Genomic DNA, 27801 nt, shown 5'->3' with positions numbered 1-27801 from the left:
TGTATGTATAGAAAATGTCAAATAAAAATAAACTTGAAAAAAAAGATGATGTTCTATTAAATAAAGGATGTTGCCGATAGCAGCTATTCAAAATCTACTGTACCTCTTATTTATTTAACATCTTCTAGAAAATAAAATATATAATCTGATTGGTTACCCATAGCAACATCCCATCTTCATTTGAACTCCAATTTTCATAAATAAACCTCACAGTGTCACTGTCAGGCGCCTGGGTAAGCGTCACTGTGCCCCTGCTTTCCTGACAGCTCAGGCGCTGCGGGAGCAGGGACAGCAGCGTCCCCGGCGATCAGTGTCTCATGCTGGGCGGAAGTGTCAGGACGTTGCTAGGCAACGACCCGAACTTCAGCCACTCAGGATGCAGCAGCACAGGGAATCGTCGGGGACGTTGCTAAGCAAAGCCCCAAGCTTCTGTTCATCCAACAGCCCACACAGCTGCAGGCAATTTGCGTCATCCACGCCTGTAGGGGGGGGTGACTGCTTTTTAAGGGGCTTGCTCCAGCATCATGGCGCCGGTTATAGTTCTGTGTGCAGCCTTGTCCCAGAGTGTTCCCAGTTCCTGGTGCGTGTCCTTGCTACCAGAGTGCCTATTGTATCCTGTATTCAGCTTTGCAGTATCATCGTGCCAGCGTTCCTTTGCCTTGTCAGGAGACCTGCCTGTCAGCGCTGCTGATCTCTGACTTTCCTCTGTGGCTACCATCTCACAGATAAGTCAGGGGCTCTCCTGCAGTTTATTTTGTATTGCTGTAATATTTCCTTATATTCCACCATTGTGTATTGTTACACTTACATTTACTTATATTCCACCATTGTGTATTGTTACATTTGCATTTAAACTTATATACCACCGTTGTGCATTGTTGCATTTGGGTACACACCAACACCTTGTATATTATCTGCAAGTGGTCCCACCTTAGTACCCTACAACGTCTGGTGTTGCACTTTTTCCCGGGGCCTTCCAAGGTGTTGCCGGCCTGCCCAAACTGGGTTAGATAGGTTTCCTCTTGCTCCCACTCTGCCTCTGTGAACACGTTGTCTCCCGTAAGACCTGACTGCAACGGAGTCTGGGCGGAACTAATTCGCCCTTACAGCCGGGGCGGTTACAGGAGAAGACTAGAATCTGCACGTGTTTACCGACACCAGTCTGGGGCAACAGTCAGTGGGCAGTTCCGGTTTCGCTGCTGTCGGCCCTAAAAGTCACAATATCATTGTAGTTCACATAACCAAAGTGCTGTTCCATAGTATGTATAGGCTTCAATTGGGTCTTTTATTGGTTAATATGAAGACTCCCTATTTGTACAAATCTAAAAAATCATGAACGTGAATAAAATATATCACACCTATACCCCTTTAATATCACACAAACCACACTGGTTAAACCCAGGGTTATTACCGGGTCAACCCGGGTTCAAAGAAGTGTTATTCCTGGGCTGACCCGGGTCTCCTTCACTTCTATGGAGGAGGCAGCAGCATCACCTCACTGCTGCCTCCTACCCTGCCCCCGCCTGATGTGCCGCCACTCTGCCCTGCCCCCAGATAACATCAGCCACCCAGTTTGCTGTGTCCTAATCCCGAGTGTGACCCGGCATTTGCTATGTGAAAGGGGGATTATTTACTAGGTGTTAAAATGATTCATTGAACAAGAAAAACAATACTAATAAGTATTAAACTGTAAATTGAAACATTTTCTTTTCTTTTGAAGACATACGGTATATGAAAAACACATCTCATACTGTTTAAGAACTTAGTTTCACAGTTTACCTTCCCATAGGATCCTTGCCCTAGAACCTTTAAGAGTTCAAACTGAGACGGATCTGCTTTCTCAAAACCTTCTTCCACATGATGTCTGATGTCTATTTCGTTCACTATTCCATCATCCTTTAAAATGAAGAAATTGCCGCTGTTAAAATGATACCTTTTGTTATCTGAAATGTGCACAGTGATATTTAATAATGTCTTTGACATAGATTGTAATGCACACTCTCTGTACACTGTTATGTAGATGCAGCTGCAAGGAGTTGATCTATTTCTACAATAAAGCTCTCACAGGGGTTGTAAAATCAAGCAAAGTCCTACCCAGAATAGCCTCCATGTTCTCTAACATGCCATTGTAACTTTAGGAGGAAGTGAATTCGAAGTGTCCTATATGTCAAGGACATTATTCTTTTTCACTCAAATCTTTTTTAACTCCCAAGTTTATTTTTCTTTCATTTAAACTACTTATTAACACAAAATAACAGATCAGTCGGGATAACAGTTATTTTACAATATTTTTGGACCTAAAATTAAGTATGGAGTATTTATATTGGCCCAAGCAGGTTTAAGGTCAGATAAGAGACCTGATTCTTTAATTCAAAAATATGTGAGTCATACATAAGGACTCGAGCTATACATAAAAGTGAGCACACATTCAAGCAATGACAATGTGAACACATTGTATTGCAATAGTCATAAAATATTAACAAATGTAAGCAACTATTATGCCTTAATTGTGCTAAGAATTTTTTTTGTTTTGCTTTAATACACAAAGGGCCTGATTCTGGTTCACTTGCAAAAGTAAATTCGGTACTTGTTTCCTAGCACGGCGCCATCGATTTTAATTGTATAAAATCGGGTCGATCGCATCGCATGCAATCAAATCACATGCGATGCGATCGACCCGACCGACCCGATTTTTTACATTGGAACCAATGTTAAATGGTCCCTGAGACCCGATTTGACATTGGCCCCAATGTTAAATGGCCCCCAGATCCCATTTTTCATTGTATGCCCACCCATTGTTAACGCCACGCCACTATCAACATGAACCGAAGCGTGGTGAGCGCAGTGAGCACGCGAGGGGCGGCGGTACGCATTCTCTGACCTTTTCATAACCTGACTATCCACGTCGGCGTGGAGTTGATTTTATATAGTATACGGAGCCCGAAGCGTGGCGAGCGAACCATCCCCCGCGAGGGGAAGCACATTACTTCAGACGTATTACGCGTCCCCTCGCGAGGCACGCTGCGCTCGCCGCGCTTCGGGCTCAGTGGCTCACTGCGCTCACCACACTGCATAAAATCAACTCCACGCCGACGTGGATAGTGGGGGTACAACCCACACTTTGGGTTGGCTTTCATCGTGGGGTGGCGTTAACAATGGGGGGGCATTTGACATACAAATTACCCATCTGGGTGGCTATACAATCAAAAATCGGGTATGGGGGGGCCATTTAACATTGGACCCGATTTTAAACGGCCATTTAATACAATGTTAAATCGGGTCGATCGCATGCCATTATAATGGCATGCGATGGACCTGATTTTTACATTGTCGGGAAAGGTCTTAAAAAGCCTGAAATCGGGTTGGTCGGGTCCCATCGCATACCTTAAGTTAAGGTATGCGATGGGACCCAACGGGCGCCCTGCTAGGAAACAAGTGCCGAAAATTCTCTCACTGATGGACAAAACCATGTGCACTGCAGGTAGGGCAGATGTAACATAGGAGAGAGTTACATTTGGGTTTCATCTTCTTTCTGTGCAGAGTAAATACTAGCTGCTTTATTTTTACACTGCAATATAGATATCAGTATGTAGTACAAACCCCGCCCAAATGTAACTCTCTCTGCACATGTGACATCTGCCCTACCTGCAGTGCACATGGTTTTGTCCATTAGAGAGATAATTTGCTTTTGCAAGTGAACCAGAATCAGGCCCAAAATACAGTGCTTATATATAAAAATGATTACAAAATAATTACAAAACTAAACTATTATTATTGTTATTATTCTTTATTATTACACAATATATTAATGTAATAACATGTCAAATATGCAAGTAAAGTGTCTTGACTAATTATAAATTACTACATAAAAATACCTCAAGTCATGATTTGTTTACAGAAATACTTAGAGATAATTTTGATCCTGTGGTGGCCCCTGAGATTCACAGATACATTTACCAATGAAATGGCAGCACCAGATGAGGTACGTGGGGCCAAGACCCTGATATATGATAGACTGATTAAGTTTCTACACAACCACTTTCAGTCACACACCTGTGACACTCCCATAACCCTCTCATAATGAGCAGCATCTGAATAACAAACAATCTCTCATTCACTGACCAGTAATCTCCAATACATACATACATACATAAGCATCATAGACCATGGAGTAAATATACTAAGATGGGAGATCACCCGTAGCCACCAATTAGTTTCTATGTGTTATCTTCTAGAAGGTCCTAAATACAAAGTAGAATCTGATTGGTTGCTATGGTTAACAAAAGGAAGGAAATCTAGACCTGTTGTGCTAAAGCAGCCTACAAGGTGCACATCAAGTGCCAAATCATATGCAGCCCTCCCAGGGAGCTGCTGGGAGGGATGAAGGGAAATCAAGTCCAACGTGTCCCTCTGACAAGTTGGACCTGTGTATGGGGACCATAAGAGTTAGTTATACAGTATATGTGCCAAAGTTTGTTTTTCTACTGGGACAGGGAAAGAAAGGCAACAAAATTTACCACACATTCTGCATAGGTTATAGGAATTAGTCAACACCTTATGGACCCATTCTACTGTTAAGAGATTTAGGCAGAGCCCCCTTTAAGAGAAGAGTTAACTATAAGCAAGTAAAGACCCTGTAATGTAGTCAAATGGCAGGAGAGCAGGTGTTCTATTCTTCTCAAAAAATGTACTGTATATACTCGAGTATAAGTCGACCCGAATATAAGCCGAGGCACCTAATTTTACAACAAAAAACTGTGAAAACGTATTGACTCAAGTGGGACCCTTACTCGAGTATAAGCCGAGGGGGGGCTTTTTCTTCATAAAACATGTTCTGAAAAAGTAGGGTTATACTCGAGTATATATGGTATTTGCCTTTTGTAATTTGTGTTACTTGCAATTTTATGGATTGGTATTAAATTTTCTGAAACTGTCTAATTTTCTCCTTATCATGTAGTAAGCAGATAACAGCTATCTATTCCAGAAATATAACACTAGGCATTTGTAATTGTAACATTTTAACAGCATTTAATTAATCCAGACACCTTTATTAGCACCTCCATAACTACAAGTTTAACAACTATGTTCTAAACTAGCAATATTTATAGCAACATACAAACTTATCTGTACAAACTTGTTTTATACAGAGTTGTGAAGTTCAACATTTTTCAGGTGAACCCCTTAATACCAATATGACATTTTCTGGAATCACAAGTATAAAAAAATGTCCTTGTTCTGGGACGCCAACAGAAGCAGGTGACAATGAAGAATAAACAGTCCAGTCGGGGTCCCAACACAAAGTTTATGTATCTTTGGATAGAGCTTCAATGACTCCAAGCCCAAGTACTGTATGAAAATGTACAGGCTGCCAGCAATACATTCTAAGTATGAGCATCATTAGGTTAACAGAAACTATTAACAGCTTTGTTTGTTTTTTTACATAAATATCTGTCCACACTGTGTACAATATGTGTCATGATTTCTGTTTGTTCTTGTTCTGAACTCGTAACAGTGCCCAAGGTGTAAATACAGCAGGAGAGTGTATGGAAAACACTAGGAGGTCTGAAAAAGTACTTCTTTAAAGAAAATTACATTTTGTTGAGTACAGGACAAAATGGTATAGCAAAAGCAGCACAACAGGGTAAGTCCAGAATGTATACAATACTGCAACCAGATAATGGGGCAGATATATTAAGTCTGGAGAAGAGATAAACTGGAGAGAAAGTGAAATAAAAGAAAGCACCAGCCAATCAGCTGTTTGAAAATGACAGTTAGAAGTTGATTGGCTGGTGCGTTATCTCCTTCCACTTTATCTCAATTTTATCTCTTTGCCAGGCTTAATACATCAGTCAAGGGGTTAAAGTGAGGGAGAACAGTTCCACCACCTCCAGTGGTAAGGGGAACTCAGTACTCATAAAAGCCTTTCTCAGTAGCTTCCTTTTTTAGCACAGCGTATGTGATATTAAGCTGTTACCATCTCTGAGCGGGATTTGTGCATGCAGAAGACAAGGTGAGAGGAAGCTGGAGTGACACAGAGAGGAATGGAGGCTGCTGGAAGGGAATGGGCAGTGAGCTGCTTGAAGGTCAGAGACATTTATATATAGGCTCACTTAATGCCTACAGTGTGTGTATAGGCGGCAATAATACTAATGTTGGCATTAGGTTCAAGCGACACTACTGTGTGGCATACATGTACAAACAGTACGACTGTGTAGTGTAACTTGAATAAGGGGGACAACATGCTGTGAAATGTGAATATGATTGTGCAACTGTGTGGGGTAATTTGAATTGGAGGTACTTTTGTGTGACCACGTCCCGTCCTTGTGAGACAACTCCCCCTTTATAAAGTGTGGGAGGTCGGGTAAAAATTGTCCCAGGCTCTGTCTAAAGGGGAGAGAAAAGGGGGATTGGTTGGAAGTGAAATGAGTTCCACCATCTCTCAAGGACCACTTTAAGCCCTGCATCTGTCTCAATATTAGCAACAACAGGTGCAAACATGAAACTAGCAGTAATACACTGAACAGCAGGCTTCAGACTAATACACAGAACAGTTACAATAATTGTAAGTTGTAATGCAGGATAAACAAAATCAAAGGTGTAACTACCATAGGTGCAAGGGGTGCAGCTGCTATGGGACCCAGAGCTGGAGGGGGTCCATCTTTCCTGTCTAAGTAATATGTTTTACATACATTTATCACCATCAGTTGCTAAATAGAGGGCCCTTATAAACTTTTGCTATGGGGCCCACGAATATCTAGTTACGCCCCTGGCTGACATTTTGTAATATAGGATGAATAGAAGGGAATATGGTTGCTAGGTCGACACTATGAATGTGGACATACATTAGGTTGACCACTAAAAGTTAACAGTGTTGTCAAATGAAATAGGTCAACATAACTAAGGTTGACAGGGTCAGACACAAGCATTAGGTCAACAATGGGAAGGTCGACATGAGTTTTTCATGTTTATTAGGGAGTGGAGGGAGAATAGAATAGTATGGCGAGTGCAGTGATACACTGACATGGTGTCCATGTCGACTTCACAAATTGGGACAAAAAAAGGGAAAAAAATCATGTAGACCTTTTCAATGTCAACCTTCCCAATGTCCACCTTATGCTTGAGTTGACCTTCTAACCATATCAACTTATTTAATAGGGTAGAAGATTTGGGCTGAAACCAGTCTGGGAAGAGTTCAAAATTAAGTGCCATTGCCGGTGTTTAAACATCGTGGGACCAGCACCTTGCACCCTTCGCAATTAACAGGATCCACCCTAAAATGTAGAAGAAGTAGCAGGACATGTTGCAACTAGATGAGTTACTACAGCAATCACTGGTAGAGATGAAGGAAGCTGAAACTGACCATCGACTTGCAGAACTTTAAACTGGTCTTTCAAAGTAGTAAAGGAGATGATAATGTGGACCAAACTCTGAGCGTCATATGTGTCATACAGGAACATCAGAAGTTGCCCTGAGAATAGATGATGCACCTGTATGGCTTTAATAGGAAGCCCTGGCTATTGATTGGCAGCAGTAGTCATGCATAGTAAAGCTAGGATTTGAGGGAAAATGATCAGCCATTGTAAATGACATAAAACTATGAAATGTCCTGATATGGTAGTGTATAGAGAATCTTAGCTAATGAATAAAGTTACAGAACTAAGCTCTAATGGGACATTCTCAATGAGGACTTGTTGGTTGATTGTTGTAATATACAGAGTTGGATGTAGGCATAAATACCCAAGCTTTAAAATGTTTCTTATGTACATGGTACAGGGCCATAATGATGGCGGTGGCTAGTCAAATCAAGCATACGGATATGGAGCAGGTACAGTACACAACAAGATACTTGGGTAAATATATGCATTTCTTTACTATGCAAGAAAATGACAAAGTACTGTAAACTATTTTCATGTTTTAATTGCTATAGTTTTAAAAGTGCTGATCTACCTTTACAATGTAGAAAAAAAAATGATGCTTCCAACATCTCCACAAAAGTCAGCCAAGCACTATCAGCTAGAACTGATTACCTATAATACAAGGTAAGAACAGCGTGGGAGTCTCCCTCTTGTAGACATGTGCAAGTAGCAGATGTTCTTATGACATTAGAAATACTTGGAGCTGTATACAGGAATCGCAGATGTGCTTATGACAATAGGAATACTTGGAGCTGTACACAGAAATAGCAGGTGTGCTAGGTCAGCAGGCGTCTTGGAAGCACTTTACATGGAAGCAGCAGGAGGTGCCACAGCTAAAACACAGTTACTAGAAGCAATAATCTGAAAAGATAAGAGGCTGATCAATGACTTGCAGTACTTTAGGAAAGAACTACAATGTGTGCTTTGATTGGAGAAATGCTTGAACACAGAGGAATCAATCCTATTATGTGCAATGAATTTGCCGATGTGAATCATCACAGCAGCGGAGGACAGAATTCGCACAAAAGTGCTTGCTGCCCAATAGGTTAGCAAGCAATTCTGAGCTGATTTGGGCTGGAATCAGCCTGCGAAGAGTGCAAAATTAGGTGCCATTGACCGTGTTTAAATATCGTGGGACCAGCACCTTGCATCCTTCGCAATTAACAGGATCCACCCTTAAACATAGGAGTAAGAAATGTTGCAATTAGAGGAGTTACTGCAGCAATCACTGATACAGATGAAGAAGCTGAAACTGACCATGATCCAGAGAGGAGTACCTGAGCGAACTGGATGAAGCAGGCTGAAAGGATAGGGTGTTCCAGGAAGGTGGTAATTGGCGAACATCATATGTACAGTCGTCCCTGTACACCCAGGTGTAAGAATCACAGAGGTCATAAGCAGGTATTCGTGCCTATAATATCCATGTTCCCATTAGGCTTTATACGCCTACCGGTCCTTGGATGCCACCAGGACTTTTGCCAGTGTAAGCTTACCCCCAAATGACCAGTACAACTGTTGGTTTAAAGCTACGTTTCTTACAAGATTTGGGTAAAATTAATGTGCAACCTTCCGGCTGCTGCCCGTGACACACTAGGGTTAAACACCAGTAGCCCAACCAAGACAATACAATAAACAACAAAATGTTTGTGTTACAATGGCGCTGCCAATAGTTATCCCTCCATACACATGCAGTACTTCTCTTTTTTTGGCACTGCTTGATAGGTGGTAAACTTTTGTTCCTAAAACTCAAAATAAACCAACATGGTGCAAAGTAATGTTTTTCTCAGTTATAATATTCTAGATTCCTTTTTATGCACTCACATGCAGTAGGAGAACAAAAAGCTTTGAGATCCTTTTAGGACCAATGATGCTCTCCAGGCTCTTTCCTTTCATTCACGCTCAAATGGCTCTGGGGAACTCAAAAGAATGGAACATAGTGCAATTCCACTTTTGCAGTATAAACAATTTATTAAACAAATACACTCACAATAAAAGTATTTAAAATCGCATATCACCACAATGGGTAAAAGAGTCTCCAATCTTTATGTCCCTCTGGATAAGCTGGCAGGTCCGGATACCATCAGCCGTCCATTGGAACAGAAGAATAAGTGTCCACAGCAGGTGATCAGGTATGCTTTAGTGCGCTTTCGGACCAAAGTCCTTCCTCAGAAGCATAATCACCTCCCTCCCTGATCTCATATTTATACCTCTTTCAATTGGATAATTACATTCAATCTAATTGCAATCTCCGCCCAATGCGTCTCACAATAATATGTCCTGACTACAACATAATTACATAATCAAAGGTTCCGCTATACTTTTTCTCTGTATGACTACCTGCACATGTTGCTAGGCGTCTGTACAGAGTGTATGCAGTTCTTCAACATGGCGCATATGCCGGAAGTTCCTCCCGTCGTCAGGCCAGATGTGACGTTCCGCCTGGATGGACTCTGGAGGATGCTAATTGCCGGAAGTAGGCCTCAAACTCCCATCATTAGAATGTTTGCGTTCCACGTGCGTTCCACATGCGTTCCACATACTCGCGATCCACAGTCTATATCGTTCACATTGTTAATGTTTAACAATTCATAGTCCACATATATAAATATAAATGGGAATATACAAGGAGAAATGCATCAATATTTTAGAATAAATGCACAGATATATAAAAATGCACAGATATATAAAAAATGGATAAAAACATTTTGTAAAAAAGATTATAAGAACCATTTATTTAAACCTTTGTATTTGTTTAATAAATTGTTTATACTGCAAAAGTGGAATTGCACTATGTTCCATTCTTTTGAGTTCCCCAGAGCCATTTGAGCGTGAATGAAAGGAAAGAGCCTTGAGAGCATCATTGGTCCTCAAAGGATCTGAAAACTTTTTTCTCCTACTGCATGTGAGTGCATAAAAAGGAATCTAGAATATTATAACTGAGAAAAACGTTACTTTGCACCATGTTGGTTTATTTTGAGTTTTAGGAACAAAAGTTTACCACCTATCAAGCAGTGCCAAAAAAAAGGGAAGTACTGCATGTGTATGGAGGTGGAGGGATAACTATTGGCAGTGCCATTGTAACACACAAATTTTGTTGTTTATTGTATTGTCTTGGTTGGGCTACTGGTGTTTAACCCTAGTGTGTTACGGCAGCAGCTGGAAGGTTGCGCATTAATTTTTCACAAATCTTGTAAGAAACGTATCTGTAAAACACTAAGTGAAAAGATTTTGCTGCAACCATGTTATCATTTAGAGAAAACAGAAAAGCATTGTTGAAGTATATTTTTTTTATAGAACCCCAAACAAATATTGATTGTGAGGATGATTTATCCACATTGATAAAGACACTAGAAAATGCGGTCTTGAAAGAAAACCACATTTGGTGGGAAATTAATACATTAGAACAGTACCAAGCGGAAAATTTGGTACCAAAAGGCCTCAAAATTCAAAAACCCCCATCCTTTTGCTCTCAGTCTAGTGAAATCATCCTAGAGTTGGACCAAATCCTTCACCAATGCTCTAAGAAATTGGTAGATCTGGTGTTAAAGGAGCGAAAGAAAAATGTATTGATTCTGAATACAGAGATCAATGAAACTAATAAACTCATAGAGCCAGTTAAAGATTTAGAAGATTTTAAAAAAGTCGAGATGGAAATAGTTAGAAAACTTAATAAAGAAACAAAAAAATTGAGGGAGAAAAAACGAAAGAAATATCAAAGAGATCTTAATCCACCAAAGGAACCAGAAAAATCAGAAGAACAGATAGATATGCAAAAGAAAGTACCCCAAAGAAACCCCCCCCCCAAAGAAAGTAATTAGAAATAAGGAATAGATTCAAGTTCGATAATTATGAATGTTGGAAAAGGGAGGATAAATATCGGAGAGATACTAACACTCACCAGAATAGGTACCAACATTGGGAGAAAAGAAATCATAGAAATAATTATTGGAGACAAAATAATAAAACCCCAAATGATTATAGAGATACTAATTGGAGAAAATATGAAAGGAGACAAACACCTAGAGATTATAGGAGTAAAAATTGGAGAGAGAAAAATGAGGAATTAAGATTGTCAAACAGATTTGAAACCCTAAATAGGGGGGAGAAAGAAGGAATAAAAACACCCTTGATAGAGAAAGAAAAATTCAGCAACATTTTTTAGAGAATCGACCAGAAATAAAAAAGAAAAAATAGAGAACAAAAAATCCAAAAGAGGTAAGAGAGGGACAAACAATAAATGGAAAAAACGTTCTAAAAGCTGATAGAGTCAACATTTTTTTATCTAAGTAAGAGGATATTAACTGAAAATGAAGAAAAAGTACTAAAAAGAGGATTAAAATATGCCCCAACAGGAAAATTAGATTCGTTTGAATTCTACATATATCTACAAAAGTATTTGAGAAAGCTAACAGTCAAGAGGTTCTTTATGAATAAAGAAGGAGAAATAAGTGAGGATACCAGAGGTCCATCTGGATCCAACCTAAAGAATAAATCAACCTTTTACCCTTCATTGACTGTTTTGGAAAAATCATTCTAGATGAAGTAGAACTGTTATTAAAAAAGAAAAGTAAAAATTGTAACCTTACTAAAAAAGAGTGGGGAGCCTTGAAATCCCTTAAGGATGATGACAGCTTAATTATAAAGCCAGCGGACAAGGGTGGAGGGGTGGTCCTTATGGACAAAAGTGTGTATGTGGAAGGTATCGAGATACTTCTAAATGAAGGGGAAACATATGGGAAACTAAAAACTGACCCGACAGTGAAAATAACAAATGCGTTATTAGAATTAACATCAAAAGCATTAGCGGATGGAATACTAACAAAATCAGAGTTTGAATTCATAAATATTAAATACAGGATGGTTTGGGGTAGGTCGCACAAGACACTTAATAATACATTTGGAGGACCCCTCAAAATTTGAGAATTTGGACTGTATTAGTCAGTAATACCAATGGGGGGTGTGCTACCTCGGACACAAAAATTTGACAAGAATAAAGAAGGAGAAAAGAGTGTCCTATGTCGGTGCACCAATAAAGATTCTAAAACATAACTTTTATTGTATTTATTTTAAGAACTGCGAGATAAAAAATACATATAACAACAAGAAGACAAGGGTGGAGTGACACTTTAAAAACTAAGGTGGTGGGCAGATGCTTGCAAATGAATCTATGATGTGTGCTGATTCAACTTTGAGAACAGTGTACTAGTAAATAGTGGTTGTTGGATCAATTAGTCTGATAGGTATAAATCAGAGCGGGTATAGCCTCTATAGAGTAATTGTCCCATATGCCGCAACTACACTTATGGCAGTCAGAGAGTGAAATATCTAATAACTTAGTAAGAAAATCAGAATCTAGGGATTGGCATACACTTATAAGTATTCTCAGCGTATGGGTGAAAATCACTCTGTTTCCAACAGGAAAATCCCGTTCTGATTCACTAATATAGTTATTATGAGGAGGATGCAGTACCACTAAGTAAGAGAACTCTCATGGGCTGAATCGGTACGCCTTAAACAGGAGCCACGTGGTTATATAATGCTACCTCTGATTCACTGTGCTAGTCCAAAGGGGTCGCCCCCAAGTGGACCGTAGCTGGCTGCAGTGAATGCCCTGAAAAGGGCTGTAGCGGCAATACACTGTTCAAAATAGTCTATAGTACATTAGTAAGAAAAATAACAAACATCTGCCCACACACCGCTAGCCGGCACGCGCTTCGCAGATTTTAGCTTCCTCAGGGCCAACCTGTCTGAGCGCAAGCAGGGTTTTTATACCTATAGTACTGTGTTATGATCCAATCGTATCACGAGTAATGAGACGTGCCCCCACTGCCCATGGCGGGAGACGTGATGCCCAATGGGGAGCTTGATGTGCGCCGAGCCCCTGTACGGTGTCCTGTGAGTGCTGGCTGTTGTTTAGCGTTGTCACGGTAACGCTCGTTTACAGCGTGTATGAACAGGCGCGCTCGTGGCGTACCTCTGTCTGCGAGATGCGTCTCGCGTCATTGCCGTGGTTACCTGGTGAGTTTACAAACTGGCGCTGGCGCAGCTATAGCACATTAGTGCTCCTATCTGTTAGTATGCGATCCATTGGTCGAGACGTCAGATGGTGTTTACTTGGTAGCCCAGCGTAAATACGTCATGTGTCCATAATGGTCCTATCATATTAGGTTCCTGGGCGTCAGGTCGTCATGGTGATCATTAAAGATCTTTGATACAGAGATTGTCACCGTCGTTAAAAAAGGCTAAGTCACATTCTTTTGTACATCGAATGCCCTTATCTTTGTATATAGTAAAACTCATGAGATTGAGTGTCGGACGGTTTTGGAAAAAAAAAAAAAGATCTGCGGCTTGGCATACATGTACGTATTGCAGGACATCAATCTGATATATCTGGGTCAGAAATGCCTACAAAATTACGCAAATATGTAAAACATCAAATGAATAAGTGGACAGTAATGAGTCGACTCGGATATATAGAGATATAATAATAAATAAATGAACAATAATAAATCGGCTCAAATAGGGGGTAATTCCCGTGATTATTGGTGGTATGAAGCATGTAAAAAATATATATATATATATATACAAAAATATATATTAGTTAATGGTCGTGGAGAAATATAGAGAAGAAGTGTCACCAAAGTGAGTGGTCCCCTATACAAAAATATATATTAGTTAATGGTCGTGGAGAAATATAGAGAAGAAGTGTCACCAAAGTGAGTGGTCCCCTATTGGGACAGGAACAAGTGATGGAGAGAGTATAATGGTGAGAAAAAATATAAAAGTGACAACCTACAAAAATGATAAAACAAAGTGACAAAATGTGAAATAACATCACTTGATAAAATAATAATATAGATGAGCTTGAGACATGTGAAAGAGGTTATCTAATAAATCCGTGTTAGATGATTCAAAAGTGTACACATAGTAGATTGTGCCAAAAAGTTGACACACTGTGTAGGGTAAGTCATGTCGATATTGAGTGATGTTGCCAAGGATTTTGACATACCATACTAGATATGTCAGATCCTTAATGTTGGCTACTCCATAAAAAGTTGAGGATGGTGAAGATGATAAGCAGGGTTAGAGAAGCAATGCAGTGGGTATTGATGCAGTAAGTGCTCAAGTGGTGTGTGAGTTTAAGTGGCAGATGGGGTCCCTTAGTAAAAAGGAGGATGAGGAGTATCCTCCTTGGCTAGATAAGAGTGGAGTCCTGGTTAAGTACATGTGGTAATGGTGTACAGTTGGATTGTTGTATGGGCCACATACCAAAAAGAAGATATAATTGTCCCAAATTGGCACAGATTAATGACCGTAATGAGTAAGAATACATAATGAGGAATGATATTCGTGGAAAGAAAATTTTACAGAAATGCAGAGTAACTATTTTCTTCGTTTAGGCCTCGAGGTGACATGGTGCCCATCATAAAGATGAGTCTGGTCTCTTGTCTCAATAATTCAGAGTCCAAGACCCCTCTTCTTATTCCCATGTTTACTTTAAGCATGCCAAAAACTTTCAACCCAGCTGTTCTACTCTGGTGGTACTTCAAGAAGTGGCGTGCAACAGGGGTAAGCATTTTCATGGCCTGTCTATCTCTTTCGGCGTTCTTAATACTGGAGATATGCTCTAGTACTCTCTTTTTGAGGGGCCTGATGGTCTTCCCTATATAAGTCTTTCCACAGGGACATTCTAAATTGTAGATGATGCCAGCTGTGTCGCAGGTAATGTAATCTTTAATCTTCCAGGTCTGATGGTATTTGTCAGTAAACTCTTGTTTTTGGACCATGAACACACATGCTTTGCATGATCCACATTTATAAGATCCCAATTTGTGGGATGTGTGTTTCTTGATTTTATCAAGATGGCTGTGGACCAGCGTGTCTCGGAGGTTTCGACTTCTGCGCCAGCTCATTTGGACTCTGTCGCCAAGTGAGTCGGCCAAATCATGGTCAGTTTTGAGCACATCAAGATGTTCATTGAGGATACTCTGAATGGATTGCCACTCTTTGCAGTAAGTTCCAATGAATCTTACTGGTTCGTTGGAGGTGGTATTGTCCTTCTGTCGTGGTATGAGAAGTCGTTCCCTATCATAGGTTTTCGCTTCATTGTATGCTCTCTTGATGCTCCTTTTACTATAACCTCTTTCTGCTAGGCGATTACTGAGTTCTTTGGCTCTGAGTCTATATGTATCCTCATCCGAGCAGTTGCATTTAATCCTTAGGAATTCACCCTTGGGTAATCCTCTAATGACTGGAGGAAAGTGGGAGCTGGAGTTGTGTAATAAAGAGTTGGTCGATGTTGGTTTCCTATACAAGTCAGTGTGGAGGGAACCATCTTCTCTGATCGTAATGTGGAGGTCCAGATAGTTAACCTCCTTCTGACTTATCTCATAGGTCAGATGTAAGTTGAGAGAATTCTGGTTGAGCATGTTGATCATTTCAACAAAGAGATCCCTTCCTCCTTCCCACAGAATCAGAAGATCATCAATGTATCTAAGCCATAATAATACATGATCCGTGTATTTTTCATTGGCTTCGGTAAAAACGACTTCTCGCTCCCACCACCCCAGGTACAGGTTCGCATACGTGGGGGCACAAGTGCTCCCCATCGCAGTCCCCCGTACCTGGAGGTAGAAGCCCTCATTACAAACAAAATAGTTTTTGGTTAATACAAATCTTAGCAGCTGAATGAGGAAATTGTTGAAGTCGTTCTCCCTGCCCATATGGAGAAAGTACTTGACTGCCTCTACACCATACTGATGGTGAATGCTGGTGTAGAGGCTTTCCACATCACAGGTGATGATCCATGAGTTTTTGGTTAGGACAACATCCTGGAGTTTAGTTAGTACCTCCATAGTGTCCCTGACATATGATGGTAGTGTCAGGACATGTTCTCTCAGGTAAGTATCGACAAATTGGCTGGCCTTTTCAGTGAGGCCGCCAATGCCGGACACTATGGGTCTCCCCGGTGGTGTTTTGTCATTTTTGTGGACCTTGGGCAGGAGATATAAGGTAGGTATTCTGACATCTTTGACCTGGAGGAAGTCTGATTGGGATTTCGTGATGGTCCCCAGATGTGTGGCCTCCTCTAACATTCTGGAGTACATGGATAGATAGTCTTGGGTCGGATTGAAGGTAAGTTTTTTGTAGCATGTCCGATCACCCAATTGTTTGTCTAACTCCTTCACGTAAAGTGCCCGTGACCAGAGGACCACATTACCGCCTTTGTCAGACGGTTTGACAATGGTGTCATCCCAACTCTTTATTACTTTTAACGCCTCTCTCTCTTGTTTGTTAAGGTTGTCTTCAAACTGAAAGACATGTTTATTGTGTTCGAGGTGGTCTAGGTCTTGACTGACCAGATCGACATATGTCTTCACCACTGGACAAACTTGAAAGTGGGGATAGAATTTCAATTTCTTTTTCAAACTCCCTGTTTGTCTATTAGTATCAGGGTTTCCAAGGGGAATGGTGAGGTCTAGGGGGATGTCTCCCTGGAGGCTCTCAAGATCTGCAATCGCCTGTTCCTCTTCCTTATCCCAGGGGGAGCTGGGGCCAGGGGAAATAGTGGGTGGGATACTGGCGGTTGAATCATAATTGTCCTTTTTGCAAAAGAACTTTTTTATGAGTAATTTGCGGGCAAACAGGTTGAGATCTTTTTCAATTTCAAATCTGTTAAAGGAGGCAGTGGGAGAGAAGGACAGGCCTTTCTGTAATACCTGAATTTGCAGGTTAGTAAGAATGTGATCAGACAAGTTAATGATCTTGAGGGAGTCTGAGTTGGAGGGTGTTAATTCCGATATCTCTGATGTTCCCTCAGATCTTCTCGCCATTCTCTTGTCTGTCTTTTCCTTCTTCTTCCCCCTCCTTGTCCTGCTGTGTCCCACCCTAGATGTTCTCTGGTGTCCCTGGGGCTCACCCCTAAAAAAGGCCTACGGGAATTAGTAACCGAGGTGCTGGGATTGGAGTCATTATCAGAGGAATCAAAGTCAGTGCTGCTAACATTAAGGGGGTTGGTTGATGGTGCCTTCCTGTTACCATGGGTATTCCATCTGTATACCTTTTTGGATGAGAAGTCATCCCTATCCCTTTGCAGCTTATTCTTTTTCCTACTGATAATCTCCTTCTCCATCCCTTCTATCTCAAGTTTAAATTTGTGGTATGTTCTTTGAAATTTATCCAGTCCCTCATATTCCTTCAGTTTATTACTGAGTTTGGCAATATCTGAGTTGTGCTTTTCCAATACAATTTCATCATGTCTGATGAGAATGTTGATCAGTTCAAAGGAGCATTGCGTGAGGGTTTTCTCCCATTCATTTTTTAATGTCTCATTCGCCAATTCAAAAGAAGGGAAGACCCGGGGTCGCAGCCCTCGTGGTGTTATTTTTTGCTTTAGGTAACTCTCAAATGTCATTTTATTCCAAAAGGTTTTGGACTGTTTAATTAATGAAAATTTGAGTTGGTGTAAATCATTGAGCCAATCTTCACCTGATGTGTTGATGTGCGAGATATCCTTCTCAAGTAAGGATTCCATGCATTTTTGGAGGTTAAGTTGTCTGTTATTGAGCTCTTGGCTGAGACTAAAAGTAGCGGTTGTACCACTGCTGTTATCAGGATTAGACATTTTTATTGAGTGGTAAGTATGTAAGGTATAGGGTATGGTACACACAGTTTTGCTCAGACAGGTTGTACAGTATCTTTCACTGGTGATACTAGTACCAGATGATATATATGTACTGGAAAAACAATTTCCTCACCTATAAATAGTCTGTGCTGACCTATAAGAACGTGAATTTACTTCACTAGAGAGGATACAGGATGGATGATATTAAATACCCCTCGGTCCCCACAATATACACACTACCAAAGATCCATAAGGACCCCCTCCATCCACCTGGACGCCCGATAATATTGTGATGTAACAGTATTACTTCTAACCTATCAGCCGTAGTTGATTTTTATCCTCAGCCTTTAGTGAAGAAGACTAGAGCATTTTTAAAGGATACGGGAGATCTGCTGAGAATTTTAGATGAAACTACTTGGAATAACACATATACCCTGATTAGTGCAGATATGTCTGCACTATATTCAATAATGAGAAAGTCAGCTCCTGATTGGCCACCTAACGGCCAATAGAATCATTTTATGCAGAGGCGTGGAAGATGAAACATCTCTGCGCCTCTGACAGTCCGATGCGGGGAGCCGATGGAGATGCCGGACGACGACACGGACATCGACATGGAGAAGAATGTCAACTTAGATCCGGACCAGGACAAGGCACCGGATCAAGACCCTGGGACCTTCCTACGGGCTCAAGATAGGTAAGTATCAGTATGTATGGGCTTTGTATGTATTAAAGTTTTATTTTAAATGGGTGTCAGTGTGTTTATTTAACTATTTCTTTTACTGTGGAACTACAAGTGCCAGCGGGCCCTCTAATGCCCTGCATGCTGGGACTTGTGGTTCTCCAAGTCCCAGCATGCAGGGGAGGCTTGCTGGGACTCATAGTTCCACGGTATAAGATAATAGTTTTTTATTTTTATTTTTTACACCAGTATCAGCTCGATGCCCACCGCCCAGGGGCATCGAGGACAGCCCCGGGCTTTAGCATGGGCAGGTAAGTTCTGGAGGGGAGGACCCCTTCTTTGGGGGGGTCCCCACTTCCCCAGAACCCCTGCCCATGCTGACCGGTCAGGGGGTGAATGCTTTGGCCGGGGGGACTTGTATAAAAAGTCTCCCCCGGCTGTGGCATTACCCTGCTGGCTGGTTGGGCCCAGTGCTGGTTCTTGAAATACGGGGGACCCCTTCTCATTTTGTCCCCCGTATTTTGGGAACCAGGACCGGCCCTTGAGCCTGGTGCTGGTTTTATAAAATACACAGAACCCCGACTTGCTTGTTTCTGTGATTTTATGAAACCAGGACCGGCTCTTTCAGCCCGGGGCTGGTTATGCTCAGGAGGGGGGACCACACAAATTTTTTTTTCCATTTTTTAATTTTAACCCTTTTTTTTTGGACAGAACCATGCACAGATCACAATGATCTGTCCATGGTTCTGTCAAACTCGCAAGCCAGAACCTGGTCTAATTTTTTTGTGATTTTTGGTAACTTTTACCAAAAATCGCACCCTATTACATGTGCGAGTTAGATGCTTTCCAATGGGAAAAATTCTGGATGCGAATTGAAGTGTGACTAAAAATCACCACTTCAATATGTGCGATTTCACGGCAAAAAGTGCATTTTTTTGCCGCAAATCGCACCCTATAAAATATGCGATTTTCGGGAAATGCCCGAAAATTGCATATTTTGCGGAACAAAACGCAAAAAAAAAAAAAAATCGCCTCCCATTACATTTCGCCCCAATAGTCTAATAGAAAGGAGTAGTCAACATCATGATAACTGGTTGGACGGAATACCGTTCAGCCAGTTCCTACAAGTGAAAAGAAATTGTACAGACAAGGAAGTCTACAAAACTCAGGCTACAGAAATGGGCAATAGGTTTTTAGACAAAGGTTACAAAAAGGGTTTTATTGAGAAAGCACAGAAAAAAGCAGATGAAATAGACAGGAAAGATCTTTTATCGGAGAACAAAACAGAAAAACCAACAAATACAACACGGCAATGGTCTTTTATTAGTAGTTTTAATTCCCAGTTTAAGGATATTGAAAAGGTTTTTAAGAAAAACTGGAGAATTTTAAAACAGGATCCTATAATTGGAAAAGAATTGCCTGACAGACCTGGTTTCATATACAGGAGGGCACCTTCCATTAAAAATAAATTAGTGAAGAGTGTAATTGAGATCCCAAAGAGAAACAGTATTAGAAACAAAGGCTTTTATAGATGTGGACTTTGCAGTATGTGTAAGGTAACGAAAGGAGCCAGTAAAATAAAAGATTTTAATGTAAAGGATGAGATGTACTGTATTAAAGATTTTATTACCTGCAAATCGAGGAGTATTATCTACATTTTAGAATGTGAGTGTAATCTTTTTTATGTGGGCATTTTAGAAAAACGATCCACCACTACCCATATTTGCATTGAACTCCTGGGACTTCGGCAGATCAGAGATGAAGTCCATTGAGATATGGGTCCATGGACGATTAGGAATCGAGAGTGGCACCAATGTGCCAGCCAGAGCTTGGTGGAAGACCTTGTGTTGTGCACATATAGGACAGAAGGCAACAAAGTCCTTGACATCCTTCCAAAGATGGGGCCACCAATAGGACCGATGAATGATCTCCCAGGTTTTCAGGATGCCAGGGTGACCAAAAGATTGAGATGAATGAGCCCAAGCAAGTAACTTTGGACGTAGCTCAGGGGGCACAAATATCTTCCCTCGGGGCGGCACAGGCGACAAGTCGGTAGCAGCAAAGGCTGCAGGATTTATTATTGGTTTGGTTTCGGGTATACTGACGTCCTCTTCTAGGCAACGGGACAAAGCATTGGCTTTGGCATTCTGGGAACCAGGACGAAACAAAATATTGAAATTAAACCTGGAGAAGAACAAGGACCAACGAGACTGTCTGGGGTTCAAAAACTGAGCGGAGTGAATGTACAGAAGGGTCTTGTGGTCTGTGTAGATTGTCACTGGATGCTTGGCTCCCTCCAGAAGGTAACACCACTCTTCTAGAGCCAATTTAATAGCTAATAACTCCTGGTCACTGATGGCTTAATTCTTCTCTGCTGGTAGGAATGCGGGAGAAGAATCTGCACGGATGCATATTTACCATCATCATCCACTTGAGAGAGTACTGCCCCCACCCCTATGTGCGAGGCATTGACCTCCAGCACAAAGGGTTTGTTCACATCAGGTTGTTGAAGGATTGGGGCAGACACAAAGGCTTATTTCAGAAGCCGGAAGGCCAGAGAAGCCTCTTCAGAACAATTAGCTGGGTTCGCCCCTTTTGTGTTAAAGCTGTAATCAGGGCAAGGAGTGTAGAGAACCCCTTGATGAATTTCCGGTAGTAATTTGCAAATCCAATAAAGCGCTGAATGGATCTGAGGGAAGATGGCTGACTCCAGCCTGAGATTGCTTCCAGCTTCTCAGGATCCATTCAAAGCTCCTTGCCGGAGATTACGTATCCCAAGAATGAGATAGACGGAACCTTGAAGGTGCATTTGGAAATTTTGGCATACAATTTATTCTGACGGAGGTGGAGAAGGACCTCCTTCACATGATCATGGTGAGATTGCAGATCTTGGGATAATATGGGAATATCGTCCAGGTAGACTACCAGATATCTGTATATGACATCTCTAAATATCTTATTCACGAAATTCTGGAAAACCGCAGGAGCATTACTAAGTCCGAAGGGCATAACCAGATATTCATAGTGCCCATCTCTGGTATTGAATGCGGTCTTCCACTCATCTCCTCTTCGGATCCGGATGAGGTTGTAAGCACCCCTGAGGTCCAGCTTAGAAAAGACCTTGGCACCTCTGACTTGATCGAAGAGCTAGGTTATGAGGGGAAGTGGATAGCTGTTCTTCATGTGATTTAATTCAACCCTCAGTAATCAATACAAGGGCACAGGCCGCCGTCCTTCTTTTTGACAAAGAAGAACGCAGCACCTGCTGGAGACGTGGATGGGCGTATGAACCCCTTCTGGAGGTTGTCCTGAATGTACTCGGTCATGGCTTGGGTCTCGGGAATAGACAACGGGTAAGTTCGACCCCTGGGAGGAGTTTTACCAGGAAGCAAGTCTATAGGACAATCCCACTTGCGATGAGGGGGCAATTGATTGGAAGCTTTCTCACTGAATACGTCCAGGAATTCTTCATACTGCTGGGGCAATTCTGGAAGCACTGAGGAACGCAGTGGAACCACCTTGGAAATACAGTGGTCTTGACAGTAGTTACTCCACTCCTCAATTTGAAGTGTGACCCAGTTGATCCTTGGGTTGTGTAGGAGAATCCAAGGCATACCCAACACAATGCTGTAGGAAGTCCAGGGAACGACTAGAAGTTCCAAATGTTCTTTATGGAGAGCCCTGACCTGGATGGTTAGGGAATCAGTGCGATGAGTAACGTCACTGCCGATAATCTTGCTTCCATCTACAGCGGTCAGATAAAGATGGGAGTCTAAAGGTACTAAGGTTACCAAAGGTACTGGTAACTTGTATTTCTCTACCACTTCCAGAGCGATGAAATTACCGGCTGCTCCCGAGTCTATCAGAGCGAAGAGAACCTGGGGACCGAACTGGGATTGGACGATCACGGGCACGACTAGATCATAGACTGGAGGAGATTTTGCAATCTGACCTAACCTGACTCCTCCCTGGCGTTTCCCGGTCTTTCAGGACAAGATTGGCGGAAATGACCGGGAGCTGCACAGTAAAGACAAAGATTGCCTTGTCGTCTCCTGGCACTCTCTTCAGGTGTCAAGGGAACAACTGCATAGGTTCCTCCAAAGCTGGTGACACCGGACTTGACCAAGACAGGAACATACTGTAGAAGATGATGAAGCCTTGGGAGGCCCTCTTTTACATTTTTCCAGGTTACGTTCTTGAAGACGCAGATCTATTTTAATGCATAGGGAGATCAGGTCTTCCAGCTTTTCAGGTAAGTCACGAGTTGCTAAAGCATCTTTAATGGGATTGGAGACACCCAACAAAAAGGCTGCTGATAAGGCTTCATTGTTCCACAGGAGTTCAGATGCCAGGGTCTGGAACTGGATGACATACTGCCCCATGGTACGGGACCCTTGTGTAATTCGGAAGATTTCTGTGGCTGCAGAAGAAGTTCGACCTGGCTCATCAAATTTTTTTCGGAAGACCATGATGAAGCTGTTGTAATTGGCCAGAAGCGGATCTGACTTCTCCCACAAAGGTGAGACCCAATCTAGGGCTGGACCGGAGAGCAGAGAGATGACATATGCCACTTTGGTTCGGGGTGTTGGAAATTTCTGGAAAAGCAACTCAAAATGGACTTCACACTGATTGATGAAACCCCAGCAATTTTTGGGGTTCCCATCATACCTTTGAGGAGTCGACAGCTGAAGACCAGAGTAGGCTGGTGGTAAGACAGGAGGCATTGCCACCACTGGAGCTGGCTGGATGAGAGACTGCTGTAGAATGGCTAGGCGGGTAGAGACTTCCTGAAGATAGGTGATTACCTGCTGCTGGGCAGACTCCTGGATCTCCATCCGGGAAGTGACTTCTTGGAAAGCCGCTGGTCCCACATTCTGTTCACGTGCCAGGTCCATGGGCCTTGAACAAACTGTCAGGGCTCAGGTCACTGGTGTACCTGGCTGTGGCAGCAGTGAGCCAGTGGAGGATGCTGGGTACTGGAATACCGGTGGTTGGAGTTATGGAGGGTTCTTATGACACAGGAACTGCGGACACAACCAGGTGGGGAATTGATGTGACTCTGCTCAGAGGTGCGGAGTCTAACAACACCAACTGTCTTCACCCGAGACCCCCGCAAGGAGGTTTGGATTCTGCTGCGTTTGGTGGTGAGGTCGCGACCCTCTGACCTGAGTTCCCACACCTGACTGGCCTAGCACAGGAGATGGACTGTAAGCGTCTCTGGTCGTGTAGAATCGTAACCAATGGATGGCCTGGAAACTGCTAGAATGTCGGCAGTCTGGGAACTACTGGGTTGTCGGCAGTCTGGGAACTGCTGGAAAGTCGGCAGTCTGGGAACTGCTGGGTTTGTATGAAGTGTTGACACCAGTGTCGACTTGGGAGTTGAAGGTGGTGATGGCCCTTTCAGGGCAATGCAAACTTGCTGGCAGTTGCTGGAGAGCTCTAGGTTCTTCATCTGTAGAACTACAGATGGATTAAGCAGCTGGAAGATGACCTGGCAGGTGAAGGGTGTCCAGGGAGATTTCAGGAATCCACAGCAGCTCTAGCAGATTACTCAGGAACTCAAGTACTCAGGAACAAGGGAATCTGGAGCCTAGAACGCTGACTCCTGGTAGCACACAGGATAAAGACTAGTTGTTCAAGGCAGGGGTAATGGGCCAGAGGCCTTACCTATATCCCCCCAGCTGGTCTGTGATTGACTGCAAGCTGCAGCAGCAATTAAGTCCAGGAAGTACCTGTGCACACCTTTGGTCACATGAGTCAGTGCACAGGTCAGAGCAACAAAGTCACAGGCAATCCACTGGAGGAGAGAGTCATGTGACTGTAAGTGTCATGGGGGCGCCCATGCAGTGTGGAACGGCATGGGATGCCGACCAGATTCCAGAGTGATGTCACACAGATCTTGCCATGGAGAATACCCAGGGACAGCGCAGGACAGGTAAGGAATGCGGACGCAGATGCGAACGCACACCGTGGTTTCTGACAACTATACAGTACTACACTAGACCAGGCATGTCCAAACTAAGGCCCTCCAGCTGTTGTGAAACTACACATCCCAGCATGCCTTGCCATAGTTTTAGAATTCCCTAATAGCAAAACTGTGGCAAGGCATGATGGGACTTGTGGTTTCACAACAGCTGGAGGGCCATAGTTTGGACATGCTAGCACTAGAAAGTGTCACGCCTGTGATCAGATCTGGACTGGAAACTACCACAGGCATAGGGGCTGACTGGTACACAATCCGAGGTGACCTGATAAGTCTCTGCGTTACCATGAGGCAACCAGGACAGTTAGTATAGAAGCAGGACCACAATGTAAAAGCATAAGTCTTTAATAATACCACAAATGGTTTCGTTGATGAACGATGAGACTTGAAGAGTATATGAACAGCAACAACAACAATTCGGATTCAGTACCATAGGAATAATATAAGTAATAAGCAAGAGATGCAGCGTAGGAATGCTAACGCAGTCTATGAGAGCTTGGAGTACCTAGTGGCAAGTGTAGCAGTGCGGGAATACTGATGAAGTCCAGATAATAATGCAGGTACAGAGAATGCAATATCAGGAGAATTACGTGGTGGTACTGACCCTTGAAGACTTGGAATTGGGTCTAGATGAGGCAGCTGGAAAGAGATGGGAAATCTTTGATGGAGATTATCGATGGTAGGACACTGATGGTGTGGAACTATTGATGATGGAACAGTGATGATGCTTAAGGTTGATGGAACACCGATGATGCTGAAGAGTCACTGATGGTGCTGGAGAATCATTGATGCTGAATACCGATGTTGACCGATTGTGACTGGAGACTAGCTGGGAAGCCAGCAGAAAACTCAGGAGAAACTAATGGAGAGTTGAAATACAATGATGGTCATCAAATGTTGGACCGATATTGACCATTGTCACTGGAGGCCAGCTGGGAAGCTCCAGGGCCGGCGCCACCACTAGGCAAATCTAGGCATTTGCCTAGGGCGCCGGCCACTGGAGGGCGGCATTTCGCCCCCCGCCACGTGCCGTGGGGGTACCTGTCCTGCGGCTGTGTATATAAAGCTTGCGGTGGCGGCAGCGGGGGGTCCCTGCAGTCAAGAAATAAAAAGCGCTATCTGCCTGGCTACACGGAAGCGCTTCTGTTGTGGAAACACTGGCCGCATGCTGATTGGCTGAGATTCAGCCAATCAGCGTGCGCCGTGCGGCCAGTGTTTTCACAACAGAAGCGCTTCCGCGTAGCCAGGCGGATAGCGCTTGTTATTCCTTGACTGCAGGGACCCCACGCTGCCGCCGCAAGCTTTATATACACAGCCGCAGGAGAGGTACACTTCCCCCCCGGCACCGGGGCGCCTCCACCCCGACTCGCCTGGGGCGCTCCGGTGCCTTGCACCGGCCCTGGGAAGCTCAGGAGGTCAGCTGGAACTGATGGAGAGTTGAAATAGAAGGATGGTGATCCGATGTTGGACCGATGGTGCCCGATTGTCACTGGCGATTAGCTGAGATGCTAGTGAAAAGCTCAGGAGGTGGGCTGGAACTGATGAGGGATCAATGTTCTGACTATCGATGGAGAAGCACTGATGGAGCTGAAGAATATATAACTGTAAGAAGGTACAGCATATACAGTGGAATATGTGATACACAGATACTGGCAGTAAGAAGGACTGAAGACAACGTGTACTTAGAAATAACAAGTACACAATACACTAATGAAAACATACTCAAAACTAGCATAAGATTAATAACTGAAATGAGTACACCTGATTAAAGGCAGGCAAATGCACACAGGAGTGGGTCTTAACAAGGCAGAATATTCATCACACAGGACTGGAGGCTTTTTGAACAAGATGAGATTATCACCAGCAAGATCTTCGTGTCCAGGAAGTACTTTTAAAAGGGGAGCACCCAATTCCTGCAGTGCTTGCCTAATGAAAATGGTGTGCAGTGGCGGATCCAGGAGAAAATCACATGGGGGGCACCATGAGAGGAAATGGTTTGGGAGGGGTGTTAGTGGTCTCAGTGTAGAGAGAGAGGAAAGCAGAGAGAGTGCAGGAATGGGATTAAAAATAGCCCCTGGTGTTTAACGTACACAGACTCACGTTGGCGACAAAATGAAGGATGTAGTTGTGCATGATCCAAAAAAGGGGGTGTAACCACTCAAAAGTGGGCATGTCCTTGAGTGTAGTATACCACACCATATACAACTTCTACACATTATGCAACAAAATACTAGACCACTTTATACTTGCCCCTTACTCATGATGCCAAATGGAATGAGACAAAATTCACATACTGTAATGCCAAATGAATTGTGCCAAAATTCACATAATGCACTTGATAATGATGTAAAATGTGAGATAGATAAAATAAATGTGCTTTGCAGTTTTAAAATAAAATGTTTACAGCGAATGAGCGAATTGATTGGGGTCCGCGGATCGGGGCCATGGCTTGCAGTCCGGCACTAGAGTAAAGAACCTACACTTCCCTATTTCTCCCTAGTTTTACCTAGGTCTTACCTAGGTCTTCAGGCCTTCAGTCTTCTCCATGCTGCATCTGTCCCGGCCTCCACGAGTCAGCCATCTGTGACCGGATGTTCGGGTAGTGTGGCTTCCGGTTGTGTGTGTCTGGAGTATCGGCTTACAGCGGTATCTCCAGTTCCTGGGGGCTCGCAATGCGGGACTAGGGTGCCCGGGTGAGCCCCCCCTGAATCCACCCATGATGGTGGGCAACTGTTTTGCTGCAGACCCTGAGGCAAACACCTACTAAATCAATTACCTAGCAACAGAAAACGCCATCTGATATCAGCATCCAGTGTCGGACTGATGTATGAAGGGCTCACTGGAGAATGAAGTGGTAAGGGCCCATGGTAAGGGGTGTGGCCAGTCATCAAAGGGGGTGTGGCCAGCTGCAGTGACGTGCAGTAAGGTCATTGCCTGGGGAGGCACTGACCTCCCACCCCCCCGCGGCCAGGCCCGGACACCGTGCTACATGGTACTGTATGCAGCAGCCGCCGGTACATGCGCCCCCCCCTCCCACCCCTGGCAGACTCAACTGTCCTCTCTTCGGCGGTGGCGGCGGCTTTCTCCCAGCGGCGCC

The 27801-nt window shown here is 43.1% G+C and overlaps 1 protein-coding gene across 1 annotated transcript in view; it reads right to left on the bottom strand.

The window, feature by feature from the left end:
- RPS6KA2 (ribosomal protein S6 kinase A2) overlaps nucleotides 1–27801 on the bottom strand; it is a 178964-nt gene that overhangs the window by 127318 nt on the left and 23845 nt on the right. Inside the window, exon 2 of the mRNA XM_083176465.1 lies at nucleotides 1780–1896. Within this exon, the coding sequence (XP_083032591.1) occupies nucleotides 1780–1896 (117 nt within the window). The remainder of the gene's footprint in view (nucleotides 1–1779; nucleotides 1897–27801) is intronic.

The sequence above is a fragment of the Crinia signifera genome, chromosome 3 (genome assembly GCF_055691185.1).
Source record: "Crinia signifera chromosome 3, ASM5569118v1, whole genome shotgun sequence".
In the NCBI taxonomy this organism is placed as follows: domain Eukaryota; kingdom Metazoa; phylum Chordata; class Amphibia; order Anura; family Myobatrachidae; genus Crinia; species Crinia signifera.
The sequence above is the reverse complement of the archived record's forward strand: the minus strand, read 5'-3'. Positions and strand labels throughout refer to the sequence as shown.